This window comes from Tachysurus vachellii, chromosome 6 (assembly GCF_030014155.1).
Source record: "Tachysurus vachellii isolate PV-2020 chromosome 6, HZAU_Pvac_v1, whole genome shotgun sequence".
Classification (NCBI taxonomy): Eukaryota; Metazoa; Chordata; class Actinopteri; order Siluriformes; family Bagridae; genus Tachysurus; species Tachysurus vachellii.
This window is the reverse complement of record NC_083465.1, coordinates 19,228,099-19,251,354: the sequence shown is the minus strand read 5'-3', so window position 1 is coordinate 19,251,354 and position 23,256 is coordinate 19,228,099. Positions and strand designations below refer to the sequence as shown.

Here is a 23,256-nt window from a genome sequence, read left to right as displayed (position 1 = left end):
GTTCCATTTACTGATCTGTTTAACATCATGGTCTTGTCTACATTTATGTACAGTTGCACCCATTTTCTAGCTTATATTATGAACAGATGTGCAAAACCAGGGCCACTTAGCACATACCCACATGAGAACATTTATTATATTGCTTATATTAAAGTACATTGCGTCATTTTAACTGGCATCAACAGTTTAAATCTTGAATAGGCTTCCACTATGGCGAAAGGTTTGTTAGATTTGCTAATGAGGTCGGGGAGTGAAGTCGGGCATTCAGTGTTCCAGTGTTACAGGACATGTTCTGTATGGTTTAGGTCAAGGCAAATTCACAGCAACTGGCAAATCATATCTTCTTAGAGCTTGCTTTGTGCACAGGTACATTGTCTTGCTAAAGTAGGTATACTCTGAGTTTCAATAAAGGAAAATGATTAAGTAATTAAATTCAATCTAGACAATTGTGTGCTTCCAACTTTCCAGCAACAGTTTAGGGAAGAACCTAATATGTCTGTGATGGTCAGGTGTACACATACTTTTGCCTGTATACTGTATGTTTGTTCATGACATACATAAAATGACATGTGAAAGTTCATTACAAAGCCTGTTTGAGAGCGAAAAAGCTTTCAAAACAAGAACACTAAGACTCAGGCTGACAAATATTTACAATCTAACACAAAGGATTTGGACTGGAACAAGTTCTTGTTCAGAGACCAGGAAAAGGAAGAAGTGTACAGAAGTGTGTGTACAGGAGGGGCTGTGGGGCATTTGCTGCTACTACGGTGGTCTATTTAATCATTCATCAGGAAAAAGCCCTTTCCATGCATAAAGCCAGCATGGCGCCAATACACCTAAGCAAAAGGAAGAATATGAATACTCGCATATAGTCTCACGCAAGAACAGGCAGTAAACAGGAAATGGTTAGAGGCGTTATACTCTGAAGAGGTGAACAACTTTGTGCTTCCTTTAAACTACACTAAGCCACTATCCATCTTCAGACACTCCCTAATTACTCTCAGTCAGCTGTCACTGTTTGTGACGCAGCCCACAAAACAAAGCAATCCACTAACCAACCTCTGTTTCAACTCGTACATCCTGATGTTCCAAACCCAGCCGCCAGGCTGTCCACACATCTTCCTCTCTTTCTTCTCCTGTCTTATCTCCTGTCTTTCTCCAGAACAGGGCATCCTGTTTGCTCTTTATGCAGGACGAACACAGTCTCACAGCATGCACACAAGACATTTCACATTCTATCACGTTTGCAGTGTGGTGCTGATATCTCTGTAATTGGGCTTTTCCTGTTCGGGAGAGGATGCGAGAAGGAGAGAAGAACACTACAGATGTGGAATATGGTGGAACAGGACACGTAACTAGAAAACAAGACCATATTACACCAGTTTTAGCATCAACTCCCCTGACTGACAGTTTCCTTGAGAATTAACTAAAACATTTATAACAAGCTTTCATACATCTCTACTGTTGTTTTAAATCCTTCAAATCCTCGAGTACTAGATTTCTCCATAGTCCGCATATAAATCTTAAAAGGAAGGCGGCCTTGTTTTTAGGCACCGAAAATCTGGAACACATTACCATTAAACATTCATCAGGCTCCATATAATCATCCAGATTTATCCATCAACTTTTATTAAAAACAGTTCAAAACACATTTTTCTCTTTAGCCTTTAATTAGCTTTTATTATTCATCTTACTTTTACTGGCAAGTTATTTATATTTAGATATACTGGCTATATTTTTACTCATTTATAATTTCTTTCCATTTTTTACTTTCCATTTGAATTAAATTTGAGCAGCATTGTAATAGCATTAAATTTCATTATATGAAAAGTTAATTTATTATTATTATTATTATTATTATTATTATTAGCAGTAGTAGTGGTAGAAGTATTAATAATTTTAGAGAACACCAGAGCAGTTAGCAAGTCTGGGTCTGGCCGGTTATCAATAAGTCTGGTTTAAAATGACTCACAAAAGAAAACACAGCATCTCCCACAACAGCCAGGCAAACACATGGTTCATTTACTGCTCTTCAGTGAAAACCCTAAATGACAGAGGTTAAACCACCAACACTATGTCAACTCATCAATCAGCTGTGGTTTTGATAGATTCCTGAGAAGCAGCTCAGATCTTGCTGTAATTCCGAGCACGTGTATATGCCAATGCATCGAATCAATACCAAGATAAACCGCTCCTAATGCAGCTGGATTTCTCGGAAGGAACAGACCACACTCAGGCACTCCCCAAGTAGTGGAACAATTCAAAACCAGAGTAAAGTGCGTGGAAAAGTGTGTGGTCAAATTCAGAGGAAATAGTCCTGTCGTTAAAGATGCATTCTGCCAGACAGTCTCCGGGTCAGCTGAAACAAAGTTATTTGAAATTATCTGAGCTTATTTCCTTGACATTTAATGATGTTTGGCCAACACTTTATATGAATTTTGGCACAGCTGCTTTCTCCCCAGTGACGTCTGCCCACCTGTTGCACTACTAAACACTGAGCAAATCTAATAATGTGCGGTTCATGCTTAGCAAACAAAGCTCATCTCCGTCGTAGCTTACCCTTCTTTTATGAGACAGCTGTCTCATTTAGTCCTGATCAGGAGCCAATCCTTGTGGTGCCTTGCCTCTATGAGCTTTTGGTATTTACATTTGGAGAAGGGAACAGAAAACACATCTATATCTGTCTAGCTGCAAAACCCAACCTGAAATAGCACAGACACACAGCTCTCGACAATAATAAGGGCAGGTTAGAATACTATCATCCTACAGTACCATCATCAACTGCTGTCAGCTTGGTTTTTTTAAGATTTTGTGAAATTGTCACTTGAACTGTAGAAATAAATAATGTAAAATAATGGTGCTAGAGAACGTCTTTACAAGGGTGATCAGTTTGCATGGGATCTGTGTATAATAACAGAGTGAGAACATGAACGTCTGACCTGCGTGTCACAGTACCACATACACCTCATTTTATCACCATATCTGACCCTTACTATTCAGTACTATTCGAGCTGATCATGAACGTAGTCTACGGTTGTGTTAAGACACAAGTCCTTTTTAACCTAGATTTTATTGCTCTGTGTTTTAAACTAGGGCAACAATATGATTTTTCCTAGAAGACAACAGCAAAAATGGAGCACTCAAAGTATGTTTATACAAAGCAAAGAAATCTCTTTTCCCACAGGATATGATGCAATTTTAAATAACATGGCATTATATATAACCTGGGCTTAATTCTACTGGAAGGTAAAAGAGGGAAATCTTTCCAGATGTGTGCAATATGACAGATTTGGACTAGACTAAATTCCCAGAGATACTTCTGTAACGCCTTGTTTCATAAGTCCAATCTAAAAAGAACTAAGAAATTTATGAGAACGATTTTTCCATAAACTCTCATACACTGTCAGTATTTTTCACAATAGAGTCACTGCAGTGACTAAAAGAAAAAGTATCACCTGCTTTAAAAAGAAAGCAAAAAGCAGACAGAACCACACATCATCATGAAAAAGCCAGTGGAAAGGTAACCGTCCAATTCTTCTCTGTGATTAACCATGAAACGGTGACACACAGTATACAGTTCACACTCAACATCTGCTGCAGGGTTTATTTTTGCTGCTTTGAATAAGGGTTTAGGTTTAGAGTTTACCCGTAGAGTTGATGAAGCTGTAGAGCATTTGATGTTTCAGTAGGAGTTAAAAGAGCAAGCGTTTTCTTCCTCCACAGCTGGACTCCCATCTATCTTCCCGACAGAGAAGGAGCATTTCACAGAGAAGCTTGATGGAAGCAGATGTTACGAAGCAGCATTGCAGAGAGACTCGGTGCTAAGAGTAGAATCATAACCTGACAAGTGACCAGTGTACTACAGGACTGTGCTATGGTTTTGTAAAAATGTAGAACAGGAGCAGAAAGAAGAAGAAAATGGTCTATGAACCATTTCCACAAAGCTATTTTCTTTCCTTTATCCATGTCCACTGAGTTGCAAGGTTGTTAATTAAACCAGATTGGAAACAAACTACCAGCTCAGTATGTCTTGTGTGTGGCCTAAAGCTTTTTTTCTTTTAAACAGTGATGTGCTTAGGATTGTTTTTTTTAAATCTCCATTGCACATTGATTTTAGGCCATGTCTATAATTTAGACAATTCTGTTACTTAAAATATAAACCAAGTAGTAACCTAAAATAACAACTACAATTAAAAGTAACCACTACAAGCCTGATTGTTAAGTCACTTCACTTTAATGAATGTGGTCTTTATTTAAGCTTCATATCTGACCACTCACCATGTGAAAGTAAAAACCTCCTGCTTATGTGATATTTTTGTTGTATCCCATGGAATCCCGGTAGTAATTTATTTTCTTGTCTCATTTAGAATTGGCAAATTTTTCTGGCAAAAAAAAAAAAAGAAAAACAAAAAAAGGTTGCACCTCTTAGTCCAAGAGGACTAAGTCTAATACCTGTACCTAATAATGTGTAATCTACACGCACATATACCATTATTAGATACAGAGATATAAGGAAGAGATCAACAGCAATAAGTATTTCAGCTTTTTAAAAAGCTTTTTGCATGGGGAACTTACAGTAGAGGAAAAATTAACCTTAGCTAAAACAACTCCCTATGGAAACTCCCTTCTTTGGAATGTACTAAGTCATGCCATTTCAGTCTAACACGCCAAAGCACATACATGCAGGAAGCAATGCACAACAACAGCAAAAAAAAAAACTCAGTCAAGTGGTGCGGGAAAAAACAGAACTTCCAAGAATCCAGAAGGAACCTCATCATGTATGCATGATTTCACATCCATGTTATTTTTTCTGTTTTTCTTAAAATTGAGCGCAGACTTTGACATTAGTCAGAGTGACACGAGTTGGAGGGGATCTCAGAGGGCAAACTCGGGCCTTTCTGAAGGAAAGGATGTCTTTAACTGAGAAGCTCCACCGCTGTGGGATAAAAATAGGCCCCAAGAAAAAAAGGGAACAGTAGCCTCTACAGCTGCTGCATTGTTCCAGAGTGGAAAATGGAAAATGCAGTTAGCAGCAAACAGCATGCAGGCGATAACCTTAGTCCTGACCAACAAGTCACAGCAGTTAGTGAGGGAAAAAAAAACAGCACAACTCAAAGTCCACTTCAATAAAATGTCTTATAAGATGATATACCTATATATTTGTCATATCTATATTCACTATCTGCTGCAGTATGTATTTGCAGATATTACATTTTACTGTACTGAAATGACCCGTCTTTATCATAACTAACAGTGATGTCACAAAACATGTTGTACACATTATGTACACAAAACATATAAATGTTAAGTAACTTGTCCGTGTCTATTCTTTGTCCCAATTATGACCATTCAGCATTACTTACTATTCTTAATTCTATTCACAGCTAAAAAAAAAAAAATTGGGACATGAATTGATCACGCTCACGATACATCATTCAATCTAGCAATTAGAAATTTGTTTATATTAAGTTGCAATGAAATCATGTATTTTTTTAAATAAAGTAATACTTTACATAAAAGTAAACTCTACATAGATTTTTTATCTGACTGACAACAGATTCCTTTTTCTCCTCCAGTGTATATACCCACACACACACACACACACACACACACACACACACATTTAACTCTTATACTCTATAACGAGGTCGGGCCATACCTCTGAAATGGAAAATACAAAGAGCAGGTAAACAAAGGGCCGAGTGATAAATCCTCACTATCCTTCAAGCCCAATAGTGGTGATAAGCCTTAAACAAGAGAAAATGCCCAAACATCTGAACTACAAAAAAACCACAAAGGCTTGGTGAGAAACAATTTTGACAAGCAAATTACAGTCATGTTAGAGTCAATTTAGATGACTCACGCTGCCCTTCACTCAACTGACTAGGAATTAATCAGCACAGACCAAGCAAGACTTCCGTGTTTGTGGATTCCCTTAAGGCCTGACACAATCAGCAACATACAAGCCACAACGCTGGGGCAGCACGACTCTGGAAATACTTGACGTTTTCTAGGCACGTTTCCAAAACTCTTCACAACTTTTCCACTCATGCAGAGTGCGAAGGAAACAGGAGGCGCTGTGAGTTCAAGTTTAGGTGGAGTTGCTTTGGGGAGAAATTCTTACATGGAGAAACTCTCAAAGGAAATTGAGATACATTTAAATAAATATCCACTCCCACACTGTACCTTTTGTTTGGGAACTTTTTAGTATCCACACACCCACACAAATCCCTGATCACCTTCTCCAAATGACTCGTTTGCTTTACTTAAATGTCTCTTGTGAAAACACAGCAATCTGATACTACCACAGAGATAACGAGACACAAGTTAAAGTACATAGCTTACTCTTCTGTGTGTGTGTGTGTGCGTGTGTGTGTGTGTGTGTGTGAATATACAAATCACAGATGCAAAGCAGGGGTTAATGTATTGCCAACCTCTACTGCATATTTGCCATAAATGGGCACCTTGTGGCAAAGACAGAATTACTGATGTTGGTCCAGGATCTGTTATGGTTGTGCTAATGCTTTCCATTGCAGAGAGAAACCAGGATCCCTCAAACAGATATGTACACATTCGAACACAGGATCAAAAACACTAATTGGTTGTCAAGTACAACGCAGCCCTTAAAGGTTAAGTGCTTCTTTCATTTTTAGTGTATTTAATGGCTGATGTTTAATGTCTTGAATAAACTAACGCTCTCATCACTATCAACTTCCTCCACCTCACTGTCTCTGACCGGTACATGCAGCTGATATCAATGGCAAGAATAACAAAATGCAGATACTTTGATATTTAGATCTTTTTATGAATTCAGTACTTGGTAGGGTGGATAATCACTAGCCTGGGGACTTGGAACAAGCAGATTTACAGTTGAGGCCAAAATTATTAGCCCCCCAGGAATTTTGGAACATTTTCCTAAAGATCTTTCCAATGTTTGCAGCATTGATAAAACTTGATATAATCAAACATTCGCCAGTGCTATTTAGTAGCTTTTGGTACATTTTGGAATATAAAATACATTTTTAGGCTTGCTTTATAATCAAATATAGTGAAAATGGGGTGGTCAAAAATATTAGCCCCTTGTGAATATTTGCTTTCAAAACACACCCAATTAATCAACCAGCTTTCAAAACACACCTAATTAATCAATCAGCTTTCAAACCACACCTGTGCAGTCAATTGGCTTCCTAACAACACCTGGGCATTCAATCAGCATTAAAGGACTCCAAGGAACAGGGCACTTGAACACATTATTGGGAGAGACTACTTTTACTCACCATGCCAAAGACAAAGGAAATCAGTCTTGAGCTCAGAAAGAAGATAGTGGAGGCTCATGATAAGGGGGAAGGCTATACTGCCATTTCCAAGCTTTTCACAGTGTCTAGAACCGCCGTACGTTGCATCATTGCCAAGTACAAGGAGACAAATTCTGTAAGAAACAAACCTGGGCGTGGTCGTAAGCGCAAGATTTCAAGAACCCTGGAGAGGAAAATAGTCAGAGATATCAGCAAGATGCCCCAGACATCTGCCAAGATGATTGTTGCTGACCTGGCCTCTTCTGGAGTTGATGTTTCAAGGAACACAGTTGTGAGGGCTCTTCATCGTGGTGGGCTTCAGGGCCATCGTCCCAGAAGAACCCCTTTACTCAAACAGCGGCACATCACAGCTAGACTGAGGTTTGCCCGTGAACATTTGAAAGGTAAAGATGAGTTTTGGGAGTCTGTGCTTTGGTCTGATGAGACTAAACTGGAACTGTTTGGGCACATGGATGTTGCTTATGTTTGGCGAAGAAAGGGTGAGGCCTTCAACCCTAAGAACACAGTTCCCACAGTTAAACATGGTGGTGGGAGCATCATGCTGTGGGGCTGTTTTGCAGCTTCAGGCACAGGGAGCCTTGTTCGGGTGCATGGCATCATGAAAAAAGAAAATTATGTTGACATTTTGAGGGATAATATGCAGAAATCTGCTCGTAGTCTAGCCTTAGGTCGTCGCTGGGTCTTCCAACAAGACAATGACCCAAAGCATACATCGAAATTGGTCCAACAGTTCCTGAAGGATGCCAAAACAAAGGTCCTGGAGTGGCCCGCACAGAGCCCAGACCTCAATCCTATTGAGAATCTGTGGCGAGTGCTCAAAGTGAATGTCCATGCTCGGAAACCACGTAATTTGGACCAGCTGGAGCAATTTGCAATGGAAGAATGGGCTAAAATCCCTCAGGAAACCTGTGCCAACCTAGTAAAGAACTACTCTAAGAGGTTGTTGTCAGTTGTGGCTCAGAAAGGGTTCACTATTGACTATTAATGACCGGGGGCTAATAATTTTGGACGTTTCATTTTTGCCCTTTCTTGTTTCAACTCACTATTTCAATTAAATATCCTAATCAAACTTAGTGGAGATTTTGTCTTTGTTATTTTGGAAACAAACACACTATAAAACACTTGTTGTTAATGGTCATTTCCATGGAGAAATCAAGAGTTTTGTCTAATTTCATAAGGGGGCTAATAAATTTTGGCCTCAACTGTATCTATAACTATCACCCATACTGACACGCCAAGCCCTTGCTCTGTCATCATTGATTGACCACTAACTGCTGAACCAACCTGCATTAGAATTTAATATACTGATATATTTATTACTACCACTTATTGTGGTACTACCACTTATCACTGATTGTGATTTCTAGGATTAGAAGGATTCTAAATCTTTTTACCTCCACCTGAGGATTTTTTCTTGCCCTTGGTTGCTGTCATTAAGTCTATACTATAAAACTCATTACAAAAAAAAAAATAATAATAATCCAATTCCAGCAAGTTTGCCTCACACCTCCAGGTTTGGGGGTTCGATTCCCGCCTCTGCCTTGTGTGTGTGGAGTTTGCATGTTCTCCCCGTGCCTCGGGGGTTTCCTCCGGGTACTCCGGTTTCCTCCCCGGTCCAAAGACATGCATGGTAGGTTGATTGGCATCTCTGGAAAATTGTCCGTAGTGTGTGATTGTGTGAGTGAATGAGAGTGTGTGTGTGCCCTGCGATGGGTTGGCACTCCGTCCAGGGTGTATCCTGCCTTGATGCCCGATGACGCCTGAGATAGGCACAGGCTCCCCGTGACCCGAGGTAGTTCGGATAAGCGGTAGAAAATGAGTGAGAGAGAGTAATCTAATTCCCCCTCCATGTATTTTGGTACACTTTTCCACTCAGGAAATCATCAAAACAAGCCTGGAATACAAGTACGCAAAAGTCCCTCTTTAATGACATGGCCACACAGCCATGTCACACTCCTGCACGGTAAAAGTGTTCCACATATAAAGAACTCAATTCATCTCCCATTGAAGGTAGAAAATTTGGGTGAATAAAGCTCATAAGGTCAAAAAAAGCCCAGCTATAATGTAAAAAAAAAGAAAGCAGGGATATTAGTGGTGTGCTTTGCAATAATCAAAACCTGCAGCATTCAAATACAACTAACAAGGAGGCAGACATTTAATAGAATATTACACTAAATTATGTTTGCAGATAGCTAGCTTCTTCTCCCTACATGCTCCATGTCAGACTCTCTGATTCTGCTGGTGATTCTTTTATAAATGATCAGAAACCATACTGCCTGTCATTCATGAATCTTTAGCACAAATTTCTTTAGCTCATTTAACTCGGAATCTTTCCAATTTCCAGACATTTCTCCTATGATTCTTTGTTGACTTTAGGATTTCCATCCTGTTTCCATGGAACGAACAGGTTCGCTGCAAACATGAGCCCTTTTGATCATTTCCCAGGAACTGCACATGTGGCAAGTGCTTAATGAAGATAAACGAATAAATAAAACAATAGCGATATCAGATATCGGTATAAAAATAGCTGTGACAATGACAAACTTATTTCAGTATCCACATCTGAAATTAAAATGATAAGAAAATTCTCATTGTTTTAGTACATCCTGAGTCTGAGTGAGGGGGGAAAAAAGGAAAGAAACTAGTTACAGGCCAGTGAGGAAGATTAAAAGAGTCCTATCCACACATATATTATATAAGTCACTTAATTGACTACACACATACACACTCATTTACAGCACATTGAACAGTGAGGATGAGGCAGATGCCTTGTCGTCATCATCATCTTCTAAACATACAGAGGTGAATATAAACCTGAGGGGTAGTTTATTCCACCACAGGTCATTCGAGTGGTTGTGATTTGATCACACTCCACTGAAACGCAGTGTTGAATGTTGTCAAGTTTATCTGCAGGTCAAAAACAAAGGTCAAGAGCAAATTTAAGAAAAAAAAATATATCGGCCTGGAGCAACAGCCACACTAAAAAGTCCTTCCATGGTCATGACAAAGGATGACTTTCCATTAAACTAGGAGGATCCCAGAATGATTTCAGAGATGCCGTGGAACAGTTCAATAAACTAAATAAATTCTCCAAAGCAAAAGAAAAAAAAAATCTGAAAAGATATTATTCATACGTTCATCCCAACCACTAGGACAGCAGATGTCATAACATCCATTTCCTAAATTAAATAAACACTTTCATGAGGTAACCTGCTCTTTTTATTCCGGAACTCTATCCAACTGCTGAATAACAAAAATTCAATCGGTCACCTGTCAGCCTTCATGATAAAAGTGTGCGGATAAACTGCGTAGCAAAATGGACACAACACAGCACACACTACTATTACAGAAGGGGCATCTCTCTCATCTCTTACTCTCTCTCACTCAACACATTGTCTGACTCGGCAACACAAGCAGTGGAAAAATCAACAAAAACAACCCAGGCAGAACAGGATCAACTACGCAAAGTAGCCGAAACCAGCCGTTTGTGAGAGCGCTTGCTCGCTCTTGTATGCACACACTCTCCCTTTGGCTGTACAGGACTGTGATTAGCCCAGCCCTTTTTTTCCACTTTTTTTAAAGGTGAGCTCTGTCTTACGTCTTTCATTTGTGCTTCGTGTTTACATTCCATCTAAGCGGCACGTCGGAACACGCACGGCAAACGGAGAATATGAACCGTGGCTTGCACGCCCTTGCTCTGTCTCAATACTGTAGTAAGAAGACACCAAACTGCAACCCAGAGGTATAATAAAAACACACATCTCCCAGTTCAGCTTATTGGGAGCAAGCATGCCAGGTCTCAGATCCTCCCTCTGACAGTTCGGTGTGGCTGGTCTGAAGAAGTACACACAAGACAACATACACTGTATACTCCCAGTTAATCTTAACTAATAACTACAGGCACAATATTTGCCTTTGAATGTGTTAGAGCTTGGGGCCTTTCATTAGCTGTTCTGAGACAAAAAAAAAAGAAAAGAAGACATGAACATGCCCTAACATGGGAAGAACCTCTATATAATATACAGAGTACCGATTATCTCTAGCAGGACTGAATGAATGTGTGAGAATGGAAATTTTAATATATCTAAATAACATCCATTATGTTTTCACCTTGAGGAACACATTGGTAGGTAATTGCACTTACCCGGAATTTATTACACTGTACTAATGAACACAAAATCCCTGATTGCATATTACATTCTCCCTGATATTGGATATGGTGTAAATTATAATATTAATATAAACCAACAGAGAACGCTTCCCTAATTAAATATAATCACCACAACAGCAAAAGTTGACTATTTTGGTTATACTGTAGCAGAGAGAGAGAGAGAGAGAGAGAGAGAGAGAGAGAGAGAGAGAGAGAGAGAGAGAGAGAGAGAGAGAGCGGAAGGAAAGAAGGAAGGAATGTCTACACCTTACGGATGCTGAAAAACAATTTTTTTCATTTGGTATGTAACTATTTTTATTGTTACATACTTCACAGTGAAAACCTCAAGACAATGAATCGATTTTGAAGCATAGAACATACACTTCATTAAGGCTGTTTCAAGACTAGTAACCCTTAAATAACAATACATGAAAGCAGCATAAACGTGAGAACTGACCTACAAAAGGATGGGTTACAGTCGTCACGTGAAGGAAGCAGGTGATATTTATCAGCAAAGACGGGCGAGCCTTATCTGAGAAGTGAATGAGCGTGTGTAAATGACGGCAACCTTCCCACATTCCCTGGAAGATTCTGTCTATGGATCAACGGCAGACACGGACATACACCACTTTATCTTTGTTCCTTACCTGAAGAATAGATCCTTTGCTCTATCACTGCCTGAGTATCTATGTTACAAGTTCAACGGCCTAATAAGAGAAGTGTCTATTCTCATGTCTGTATTGAAAGGCCCTTTGACTACATTTACTGCAAACATAAACTTCACAAAGAGTGTATTTCTTGGATTAGCTGAATTATCTTCAGTTACATCAGCTGTGTTTATTGCTACTGTAAATGCAGACACTCTTGTTTGGAAAATATGGGGATCTTTTTGTTTTGTTTTGTTCGAGTTCGCACTGAGTTCACCCAAAATATTCATTTCTACTAGACTAAAGGTATCCAGCTACAATATATAAAAGTCCAGCTACAAAAGATTTGCTTACAAAGGTTTGGATAAGCAACTAAACATGACTGAATAGTGACAAGTTACCTTTTAACGCTTGATTAGTGAGCAGCTTGTGGCTTAAAATAATAAGAATAATGACAAGCAGTCTGCTGCAAATAAACTATATTATTTCATTCCTGGAGGCATGTTTATGTCACACCTCTAGGTTTGGGGGTTTGATTCATGAATCTGTTGAATAGTTTCTTCCTGGTCCTCCTTACCCTGTCCAAAAACGAGTGGTACGCTGACTGGAATCTCTAAAATTGTTCGTAGTGTGTGAATGGGTGTGTGCAAAAGGATGGCACCCCATCCAGGGTGTCCCCCACCTTGGGTTCCTCTGGAATAGACTGCAAGCTCTCTGCCACCCTGTATAAGATAACTGGTACAGAAAATGGATGGATGGATGGATGGATGGATTTGATTCCTGTTCCTTTATCTAAAAGAAACGAGTGAATGTCAAGTTGGCTTCAGTCCATTACTCTCAATAGAAGTGGATGTAGTGGAAGCACTAAAGAAACAGCGGAGAACGGATGATTACTCAATTTTATGCACTAAAGAGGAAGTATGTAGCAAAGACATCAAGTATCTGTTACGTGAGAACAGTTTTCTGTTACTCATCTAACAAAAGCAAGTTGATTGTTGCTTCCTGCAGTAAACCATCTGAGATGCCAAGAGATGTTTTGGAAAACTGCTGTAATTAGTTACTTTCTCCTTGTTAGATCTTTGCATGAGAGTTTCATGAGGCGACATCGGCCAACTGACATCACTGCAATTAACCAGAACATTTCTGCCTCCAGGACCAGGACGATTAGCTGTGAATCACATATGGACAGTTTTCTAAAACAAATTCCTTTGGACTTTTCCCTTTTTATACCAGTTTCCTCAAGTCTGGCAAATCTGTCTTGTTATTTTGTACCATAAGAAAAATTTCGTCATGGTAGCAGAGATGAGAACAGATCAAAAGATTCAGTCAGAGTCTCTGAAGTGTTTGGAGACAGGCAGAAAAGGCACTTTAAAAACACATACTGATTATTTTAGTGTTTGGAATTCCAGATTAGTCTTTCCCATTGAAATTCCAACACATGAGCAGCCAGACACGCAGGGGAAGCAAAGCGCTAATAAAAATAACCTAATCTTCCTTTCATTAAGTTTCCATCACTGCTCCAGAGACACTTTTCCAACCTCCCTCTCCTTTCCCAAAAGCCACAGGCTGACGTCTTTTGTTCGTGATCAATTACCGTTTCTTCTTTAGTGCTTCCAGACTTGAAAGCCTGCAGGATGAAGACAGAAGGCGTTAATTTAGTGGTAGATTTACCTCGCTGACACTTTGCTCTTAAGGATGTCAAACGTCCTCAGCTTGTATTAAACTCTGGAAAGTCTATCTGTGTTAAAATGCATGGTCTTATATTCCGTTACTAACAACCATCTTAAGCCGTTTGTTCCATAAGGGAAGTGCTGAAAGTGCTTTGTGGCCAAGTAAAACTCAGCAACCTCTCTCTCAGGCCAGCAGTAGCCTTCTCATCAGACAGAAAGTGTATACATATACACATAGGCGTACGCTGGGACACACATATGCAGAGACACGCATGCATGCACACACGCACACGCGTAGAGTATGTGAGTATGTGTATTCAGACACATACTCTCACACACTCGGCCCAGTATGCGGACTTTCGCCTCCTGACTTGCACCGGCACACTCTCAGTGTTTACCATATAGTGGCTAAAAATGAAAGACTTGTGGCCATGTGTGTTTATTTAAAAGGGAAACTCCACAAGTCTTTACAATGAAGTTATTGTGTTTGGGCTTGCACCATCAGAACAACAGTAAAGCACGCAGAAGACACATTCAGCGTGGCAAGCCTTCTTTCAGAGAACTTTATTTATTAATGTTTATTTGGCTTTTAATGTTTATTTGGCTTGAGTAAATATAGCACATCACTAGCATTTCTCATGAAAACAGTGCAGAAGCAGATCGCTCTAATGAGGCATCGAGGGAACTTGAGAAAGAGAAAGAAAGAGACAGATTCAAATCATTGGATCTGCTCGGTCAACTCCAACAGCCCGTGTTCCAAACACAACTGAATACACTTCAGACTTAATCAAGCAAATCTTCTCCAATCCCGTGTTACACACAAACGAATGCTATTCATTAACCTCATTTCCACAAAAAATCGTCTGCTAGAAATAAGGGACATGACGGCAGGTAAAAATCCCCATCAGTCTTATTACGAAGTTATTGGTGCTGCCCACAAGTTTACATGAAGTGTGCTTGGTTATAGGACTGGAAAACTACACAAGATGTCTTTGAATGATCTCGTAGCTTCTTTACTGTCCATTAACAGCAGAGATGGGGGACTCGAGTCATATGACTTGACTCGAGTCGGACTTAAGTCGCAAATTTGAGACTTGAGACTTGCTTGACAAATATTAAAAAAAGACTCGACTTGACTTTGACTTGACATTCATGACTTGAGACTTGACTCGGACTTGAGTTAAATGACTCGAAATAACTTGTTTTTTGTTTTTGTTTTATCTTTTTTGTCCATTTTGTTTTTAAATCTGTTTTTAAACGCACGCAAGAGCGTAATCTAACCACGTGACGCAGCAGGCAAGCAGAAGGAGCGCGTGCACTAACTAATAAACCTTAACAGTCGTGACGAAACATGAAAGGCGCTACACCAAAAATAATTAAGTTCGGGTACCGGGATTTTGTGCAAGATGAGAAGAGAAGAACAGCAGTATGCGACCACATTGCTCACAATTGAATGACAAAGTTCTATCAAATTAATTTTTTGCAAGCGCAATGTAGTGTAAATGGTTGGTCACTGTTTATGTGGAAATGTCAGCTTTTTTGCAATAGCACTTATAATTGGTCTTCAGTGTTAGGCTTTGAGTGAAAAGCGTATGGATCGTTTATGGGGATGCACATTTTATATATATACATATTTATATATATATATAAAAACATAAATATTAAAAAAACTTCAGAGTTGCAAGCACAGCCATATTCTTGTCTCGCATGCACACACACACATTCAATTTAAAGGGATAGTTCACCCAAAAATAAAATGAATGGTTAGGTTACAAACATTCCTCAAAATATCTACATGTGTGTTTATCAAAACAAAGAAATTTATACAGGTTTGTAACATCATGAGGCTGAGAAAATGATGACAGAATTTTCATTTTTAGGTGAACTTTCCCTTTAATTAATAAATTACCCTCACTCCAATCATCTCTCTCTCTCTCTCTCTCTCTCTCTCTCTCTCCAATAGTTAATTCACTTCAAAGTTTGTGGGATTCAATAATTTACGTTTTTTGGTTGACGTGATTGATTGTTGTTGTTATTCTGTTGTTAAAAAGGGAAGGATCTAATTTAAGGATGTTTTGTATTCATTTTTAGATTTTTATTGTATTTACAACTCACCTGTATGTGGACACCTTTTTTTTGGAAACAAAACTCTCATAGTCCATATATTAATATATACATTTAGTTAAATCATCAAACATATGTATGACTTGCCAGTGACTTGCTTGACAAGCTATGACTTGACTTGACTTGCTTGACATAAAGCAGTGACTTGACTTGACTTGACTCTCACAAAAAATGACTCGGACTTGCTTGAGACTTGAAGGTTAAGACTTGAGACTTACTTGTGACTTTCACATGTGTGACTTATTCCCACCTCTGATTAACAGTTTATGTCATGTTTATGTGTAACTGGCAGCAGCTAAGAGTCAAACAGAGTAAAATCTCACTTCACACAAAAGGTTTATCTCATCCTGTAAAACATTAGGCTACTTTAGGATTTCTTTCTGATTGTTCCTGTTTACTTCCTGGTGTGATTTTCTCTTGAGATTGTTTGGGCATGTGAGAAAACAACAAATCCCACTCAGGTCCCAGACCAAAACTATGAGCCTAACTATGAGTCTTAGTGAAGTGAACAAAGTCCGCTACAGAGCGAATGTGATTCCACTGCAGCGAGAAACCGATGTGACTCTGAATCGATCTGTGTGCAGGAAGTGACATGAGCATGCTGTTTATTTTGGGTTTGGAGTGACGCTAAGCTAAATTGAAATATTAGGTACAAACTGAACCAAAGGACAGAGCTGTAGTGCACTGAAAATACAATGCATGCTGGGTATTTGGACAAATGGGGGAAAAAAATAAACAAATAAAAATTTGTGAAACAGTGAACGCATACACACATTTAAACTAATTATTTATATATTATAGTTTATTTAACCATATATTTATAAAACTGACTAATCATCTATACAGCATTGATTTTATGCTTTCTGTTGCTTCTATGAACACTTGACAATTGTTTCCTTTTACTCTTGATATATTTCTGAGCAATGACTAAAAGAGTCTTACAAATGTTTTTAAAATGTATGCCTCTCTCAGCAACTGTTTTTTTCTGTTTATTTTGCTTTGGGCTTCATTTAATTATGTGGAGCATGAAACCAAACACAACCAAATGGCAACCAAAGCAAATGTGTCAGTGTCAATCTGATTCTGACTCAGCAAATGGGTTAACAGATGTGAAAGCGTACACATCTCTCTCGCGTACACATACTCTAAGGTACTGCAATTGTTTGCCATCGGAGTTTAAGATTCAAGATTTCAATGTTACTTAAAGTACAGATAAAAAGATCGTTTTTGATACGCTATCAGAACTCTTGGGATAAAAACATCCTTTGGGCTAGTCTTTTCCAGGAAGTTCTTTCCAGGTGTAATTTGTCACAACATGCACTGAACAAAAACAGAAAATTTGGGCTTGGTTAGCGTTCCTCACCCTGTACTGCAGTATGGATCCTAGTGACTGATGAACACATTAATATGATCCTTTTTTTTTTTGCTCTTTTTGGCTTTATTGCAATTTTAACATGCACTGTTAAATGGATTTGTGTCTTCAATCATCCTGCAAGATCACGAGATGTGTTTCTGATATGGTTACTCATGCAATGTTTATTTCTCATCTGGAGGATCTCTTTGGAAACATTACAGCATTACGACATTACTAAAAGCAAACAGATTGCTCTGATTCCGTCTAACAGAGACCCAGCGTGATGGACGATTCTCAGCTATAACAAGACTAAGTAAATGAAATTATGTACAGCTCAACGTTTTGAAGTAATATGTAATTTCAAGATTTGTTCATATATACATGGCAGTAAGCAGATGTGGAAAAATGACTAGCAGATCATCCAGGCTATGGAGCTTTCATTCCCATTAGCAGGTTTCTGGAATATAATTATCATCACAGGGTTAGTTTTTTGATGAATACACTTTGCTCTATGAACTTCCACCTTCTGCCTGTGGAATGGAATTCAGACGTTTTCAATCAGTATAACAAATTATTCAATCAGAAATATTTTATCGCTGTGAGTTTAATATTAAATGATTCGGGACACTGTGAGACGTTTTTTCTCTCTGTTGGTTTAACCTACGGTCAAGCACTCGGGGCATCTCAGAGAGTAGTATTGGGTTTGATATCACATTTACTCTGAAGTTATAAACAATTGTGTGCAAAAAAAAACTTTTTACAGCTTTTCTGTTAAAATATTTCCCCTAGTAGGCTAAATAAAAACAAAAAAATGCTTATTTAAAAAATTACAGATTATTAAAAAGTGTCTAAAGTGTCTATTTAATACAAGTTGAACCACCAAAACAGGAAAATATAAAATTTTTTGGCCTCAGGTAAAAAGTGTTTAACTCACACACCCCAGCCGGTTTGTCTCTATTTATGTCTCTACCGATACACAATTTACTTCAACCCATTATATAGTCTGGCAGGTTAATTAGCTTAAACGCATGCGAGACTATATTTCCGGGATCGAGAATACAAAAGGATGTGGAACCAGTGACAGGAGTGCAGTACACACTGTTACACGATGCAGCATATAGACTGTTACCTAACTCAGGCAAGCACACGGTGCAGTACGCTCACACAAGCACTTCATCGAGCAACAAATAAAGACTCAAACAATTAAGTTATTTCAGGTGCTAGAATCAGTCACATGAACACAAAACCTGTAAACATCACAGCCTAGGATTAGCCAAATATTTGCTGCTGAGAGCAAAACCACAAAGCTTCAGCAACAGACATTAACAGGAGAGGAGGAAGATTAGCTTTATGTGGCTAACATTTACTTACTAAGTCATTAGCTCTGTCTTTGTTTTATGTGACGAGACATACAGCTAAGTATGGTGACCCATAGTCAGAATTCGTTCTCTGCATTTAACCCATCCAAAGTGCACACACACAGCAGTGAACACACACACCGTGAACACACACCCGGAGCAGTGGGCAGCCATTTATGCTGCGGCGCCCGGGGAGCAGTTGGGGGGGTTTGGTGCCTTGCTCAAGGGCACCTCAGTCGTGCTATTGCCGGCCCGAGACTCGAACCCACAACCTTAGGGTTAGAAGTCAAACTCTCTAACCATTAGGCCACGGCTAGCACCATGGTCCTGGAGAAACGTTGTCTCATTTCACTGTGTACTGCAACAGCCATATATGGTTAAAATGACAATAAAAGCTTCTTGACTTGACTTCACTACAGCTACAACTCCAGGAGAAGTATTTTGACTCTCCTGCATCAATGCACATTAAGAGCTGATCGGACGTTTGGTAAAATTACATTCGTTTTTAGATTAGTTAAATCAGACACTGCAGCTTTCACTATCCTGGTGGACTGACTACTGAATTTATGATTATGTTTCAGATGCCAGGTTAGCAAACCAGTGACCGGTAAGTTAATAAAATGAAATGAAAAGTAAACAAAATACAGAATTAGATAAATAGTTACAGTTTTAGGCAATGGAAATTGTTTCGCCGTGCTGCTTGTTTGTCAAGAAACAAAATACAAGATGACTTCAGGTCACAGCAGCTTAATTTTCTTGACATTTGAATAGGCAAACTTGAAGTTCCCATTCTTAAATTGTGTGCAGTTCACAAGATCCTTCTGCCACACACAGACTCTTCCATCATAACTGCCTCATGCAAACAAGCTCTGTGGCTTTATGCACCACATACACATACGCAGACTAAAATTAAAACCCTTCTACACACTGATCTGATACTTTATATGAGAACATTACATTCTAGCTGCCACCGTTCACTCTATAAAGACATGTAGGTGGCAGCTCCAGCAGGATTTAATCCATTCTGGGTTGCAGCCAGATCAGCTGATTGTCCTAAAGAAAACCGATTAATATTTCCTGAGGAGCGTGAAATTCTTAACGCTGTTCAGAATATCTGACCTGCTAGCTGAGGACAGGATTTCTGACGCACGCTTAACACATGCTCACTGGATAAATAAACAAAAATAAGACTTTTCACTGATTAAAAGGTTTAAATTAGTTTTATGACAAAATGATGTGCATGTAACCTGCTTTTTTTCCCTCTGTGTAATTTGGAATACACAACACACCTACACGACACACCTACACCATACACAGACTAGCACACAGACTAACACACACACGGAAACACACACAGAAATGGAAATACACACACATAGAAAAACACACACACACAGAAACACACACACAGAAACACAAAAACACACACACACACAGAAACACACACACACAGAAACACACACACAGACAGACAGACGAAGACACACAGAAACACACACAGACCGACAAAGGCACACAGAAACACACAGACTGACACACAGACCGTAACCCAGACAGTGACACACACAGAGACAAGAGACACACACAGACACACACAGTGTCTCTGTGTGTGTCACACAGAGACACACACAAAGACACACACAGAAACACACTATGCACAAAGATTACTTACAGCAAGTGTGTGACGTGGATGTGCAAGCAAAATGTGCACAGCAGCCATTCTAACATTATATCATGTTAACTTGTTTTGTTTTTCTTTAAAAAAAAAAAAAACACGGACTGAGGGAAGAGTAATATCTATTAGACATCCAAAGTTCAACAGTCATGACAGCAAAACTATTTTTAACCTTGGTTGGAGATCGAAGAAAGGGGGGGTTGTCCTCTCTATGATTAGCATTAAAAGATCACACGCTGAAGAGAGAGTGCAGCTTACACTGTTTACACGACATTAACATCTGATACAGCGTGCTCAGGGTTACACAGACGGAAGCTGAGAGTTATCAGGAAGACACATTGCCCTATGGTCCACACATGATCATAAAAGATTTCACTTTTATAGACAGATTACAGGAACAAACAGGTTATTTTTCTGATTACTTACTGTATGGTTAGAATACAGTGTGTCTGAAACTTTAAGTCACAGTGTGTCCCTTTTTGGAAGAAATCTGTTCGTGGCAGTAGTGATAGCAAAAGTGTACGTCTGTAATTCTAGCCACAACCACTATCAGCATTACTGATAGAGGCTTCTGTTAGTCGATGTGGGTTAGACTGCCAAAAATCATAAAGGTAAATGTCTAAATGACCAAAAACGGACAAATAGAATCTCTTCTACAAACTAGAAATATTGTATTTTTTACTTTCATTTTAAATAACTAGGATTAGGATTAAGATGTCTGTTCATTTCCTCAGTGTTCTCTGATTTCCTCCCATGTTGTGTTCCTTTAGGTGTGAATAAGTGTGCATGGTTCCCTGTGACGCTGTGGACTCCTATCCCATGTGTTCCTCGGACAGAAGCCGGATGAAGCCACCATGACCCTGACTAGGATAAAATAGATATTGCAGATAAATGGACGAATGCAATAATTATGGAAATAAACTGACCAGAAGGTTTAAATAATGAAACTCTGCCAACCTTAGAATTAAACAACTTTAAAAAAGGCATCGCTTGATAATGACGATTAAGAAAAAAGAAAGGATTTTGTTACAGTTTTTAGAAAATTAGAAAGTTTCGTGACGAATAAAACATACCATGCAAACTTTACTCTTATTTATTTACTCAACAACTATCACTACTCATCAATCACAAACTTCATGATAGTGACTTAACTGAAATATTTATCACTTAATGCCATGATTTAGTTCACAGCTTGGATTACACTGACCGGTGACAGAAACCACAACAGCATTGTATCACAGTGTAAAGCATGAATCTGTCAGCAGTCTGGCATGATGATGCCTATGGCTCTAGTTTGTGGGACGACTCCTCTAGCTAAACTTGCATCTTTCAAATATCCAGATTCTTAGCCAGAATATAGGAGCAGGTGTGGGAGGAGAAGTCAGAGCTGCAGATCAGAATCTATTCTGACACAAGCATGCATCCTCTTCTCAATTTCTCAGTCAGGATGGCAAGCTATAGCATGATCAAATCAAACATATATTTATATGTAAGGATATATAAACACATAGAGAGAGAGAGAGAGAGAGAGAGAGAGAGAGAGAGAGATGCATGTGGCTCAGGTCAGCTGAGAGATGGCGCGTGCACAGGACTTGAATGCAGACTGCAGAACAAGTGACCAGGAGACGCACATAAGCATCACAAGCAGAGCAGACGCACAAGCTTCACATGACACACTTACATCTTCGAAGAGAGAGCCGACGTTGGCCGTCACAAGCAATATTCCCGTGCCTTGTGATGTCCCTTTCCCCGCCATAATTAGGATCTTTCACCGGTTCAAAACAACAGCCTCGGAAGCAGAGTTGCGACAGAAAATCAGGAGACGGCGAAAAAAGAAAACAAAAACAAACGGTTTTCCGACTCGGTTTTGTTGCCGTTAGAAGCTGCAGCGGGATCTCATTCTACAGCCCTGCGCCTGCGTGCGGTGGCGATCTGAGCGGAGATATTCTCCTTCTGTCTGTGTCTCTGTGTGTGTCTCTCTCTCTTTCTCTCTCTCTCCCCCCTTCTCTCTCTCTCTCCTTCTCTCTCTCTCTCCTTCTCTCTGTGTCTCTCTCTCTCTCTCCTTCTTTCCTTCTCTCTTTCTCTCTCTCTCTCTCTCTCTCACTCTCTCTCTCTCTCTCTCTCTTGCGGCTACTTTTGCGCCTTTGCGGCCATCGCAAAAGTTTCCGTGTCAATCCGCGCTGGAGACCGGGTTCTGGTTCATTTCAGCGCGAGAGCGTTTCCTTAAAACCCCAGAAAGTGCGTCTCGCCCATAAGCGCTGCTGCACTCCGACCACCGCTCAGCGTTTGTGGAGGGGGGAGGAGGAGGAGGAGGGGGGGAGGAGGGCCTGAGTGTTCACTGTCATGACGTCACGGCGACAGAGGAGATCCGTGCCTCTTAAAAGGGCAACACACATCTGTCACTCAGCAAGCGAGCAAACGCGACTGCAGGAATCTCCGTGAACGGGTAAAGCGACGGTGCGGGAAAAGCTTTCACCTGAGTTGTGGTTTAAGTTGCACGCTTATGCAGCACACGTCTATTCGCACAGAGAATAGCAATTTACATACTGAACAACCAACTAGAGCACAAGAAGTCTGTGTTAGGAGTTTAATAACGCTCTGTAATAACAAGGAATTAAAGCATATTGATGTTTTATTGATCAAAAATAGGATTTGTATATGTTTGTGTGTGTATTTGTGTGTGTGTGAGTGTATGTTTGTTTGGGGGTGTGTATATGTTTGTGTGTATGTGTGTGTGTATGTTTGTGTTCGTGTGTGTATGTGTGTGTGTATGTTTGTGTGAGTGTGTGTGTGTTTTGTATATGTTTGTGTATGTTTGTGTGTGATTGTGTGTATGAGTGTATGTTTGTTTGTGTGCGTGTGTATGTTTGTGAGTGTGTATGTGTGTATATGTTTGTGTGTGAGTGTGTGTTTGTGTATGTTTGTGTGTGAGTGTATGTTTGTGTGTGTGTTTGTGTGTGTG

At 39.5% G+C, this 23,256-nt stretch overlaps 1 protein-coding gene across 2 annotated transcripts in view; it reads right to left on the bottom strand.

Moving 5' to 3' along the window:
- LOC132847458 (inositol polyphosphate-5-phosphatase A) overlaps nucleotides 1–22,579 on the bottom strand; it is a 150,381-nt gene extending 127,802 nt beyond the window's left edge. For both annotated transcript variants that reach the window (XM_060872755.1, XM_060872754.1), the window contains exon 1: nucleotides 21,976–22,579. In XM_060872755.1, the coding sequence (XP_060728738.1) occupies nucleotides 21,976–22,050 (75 nt within the window). In that variant the 5' untranslated portion in view covers nucleotides 22,051–22,579. The remainder of the gene's footprint in view (nucleotides 1–21,975) is intronic.
- Between the last annotated feature and the right edge of the window lie 677 nt (nucleotides 22,580–23,256).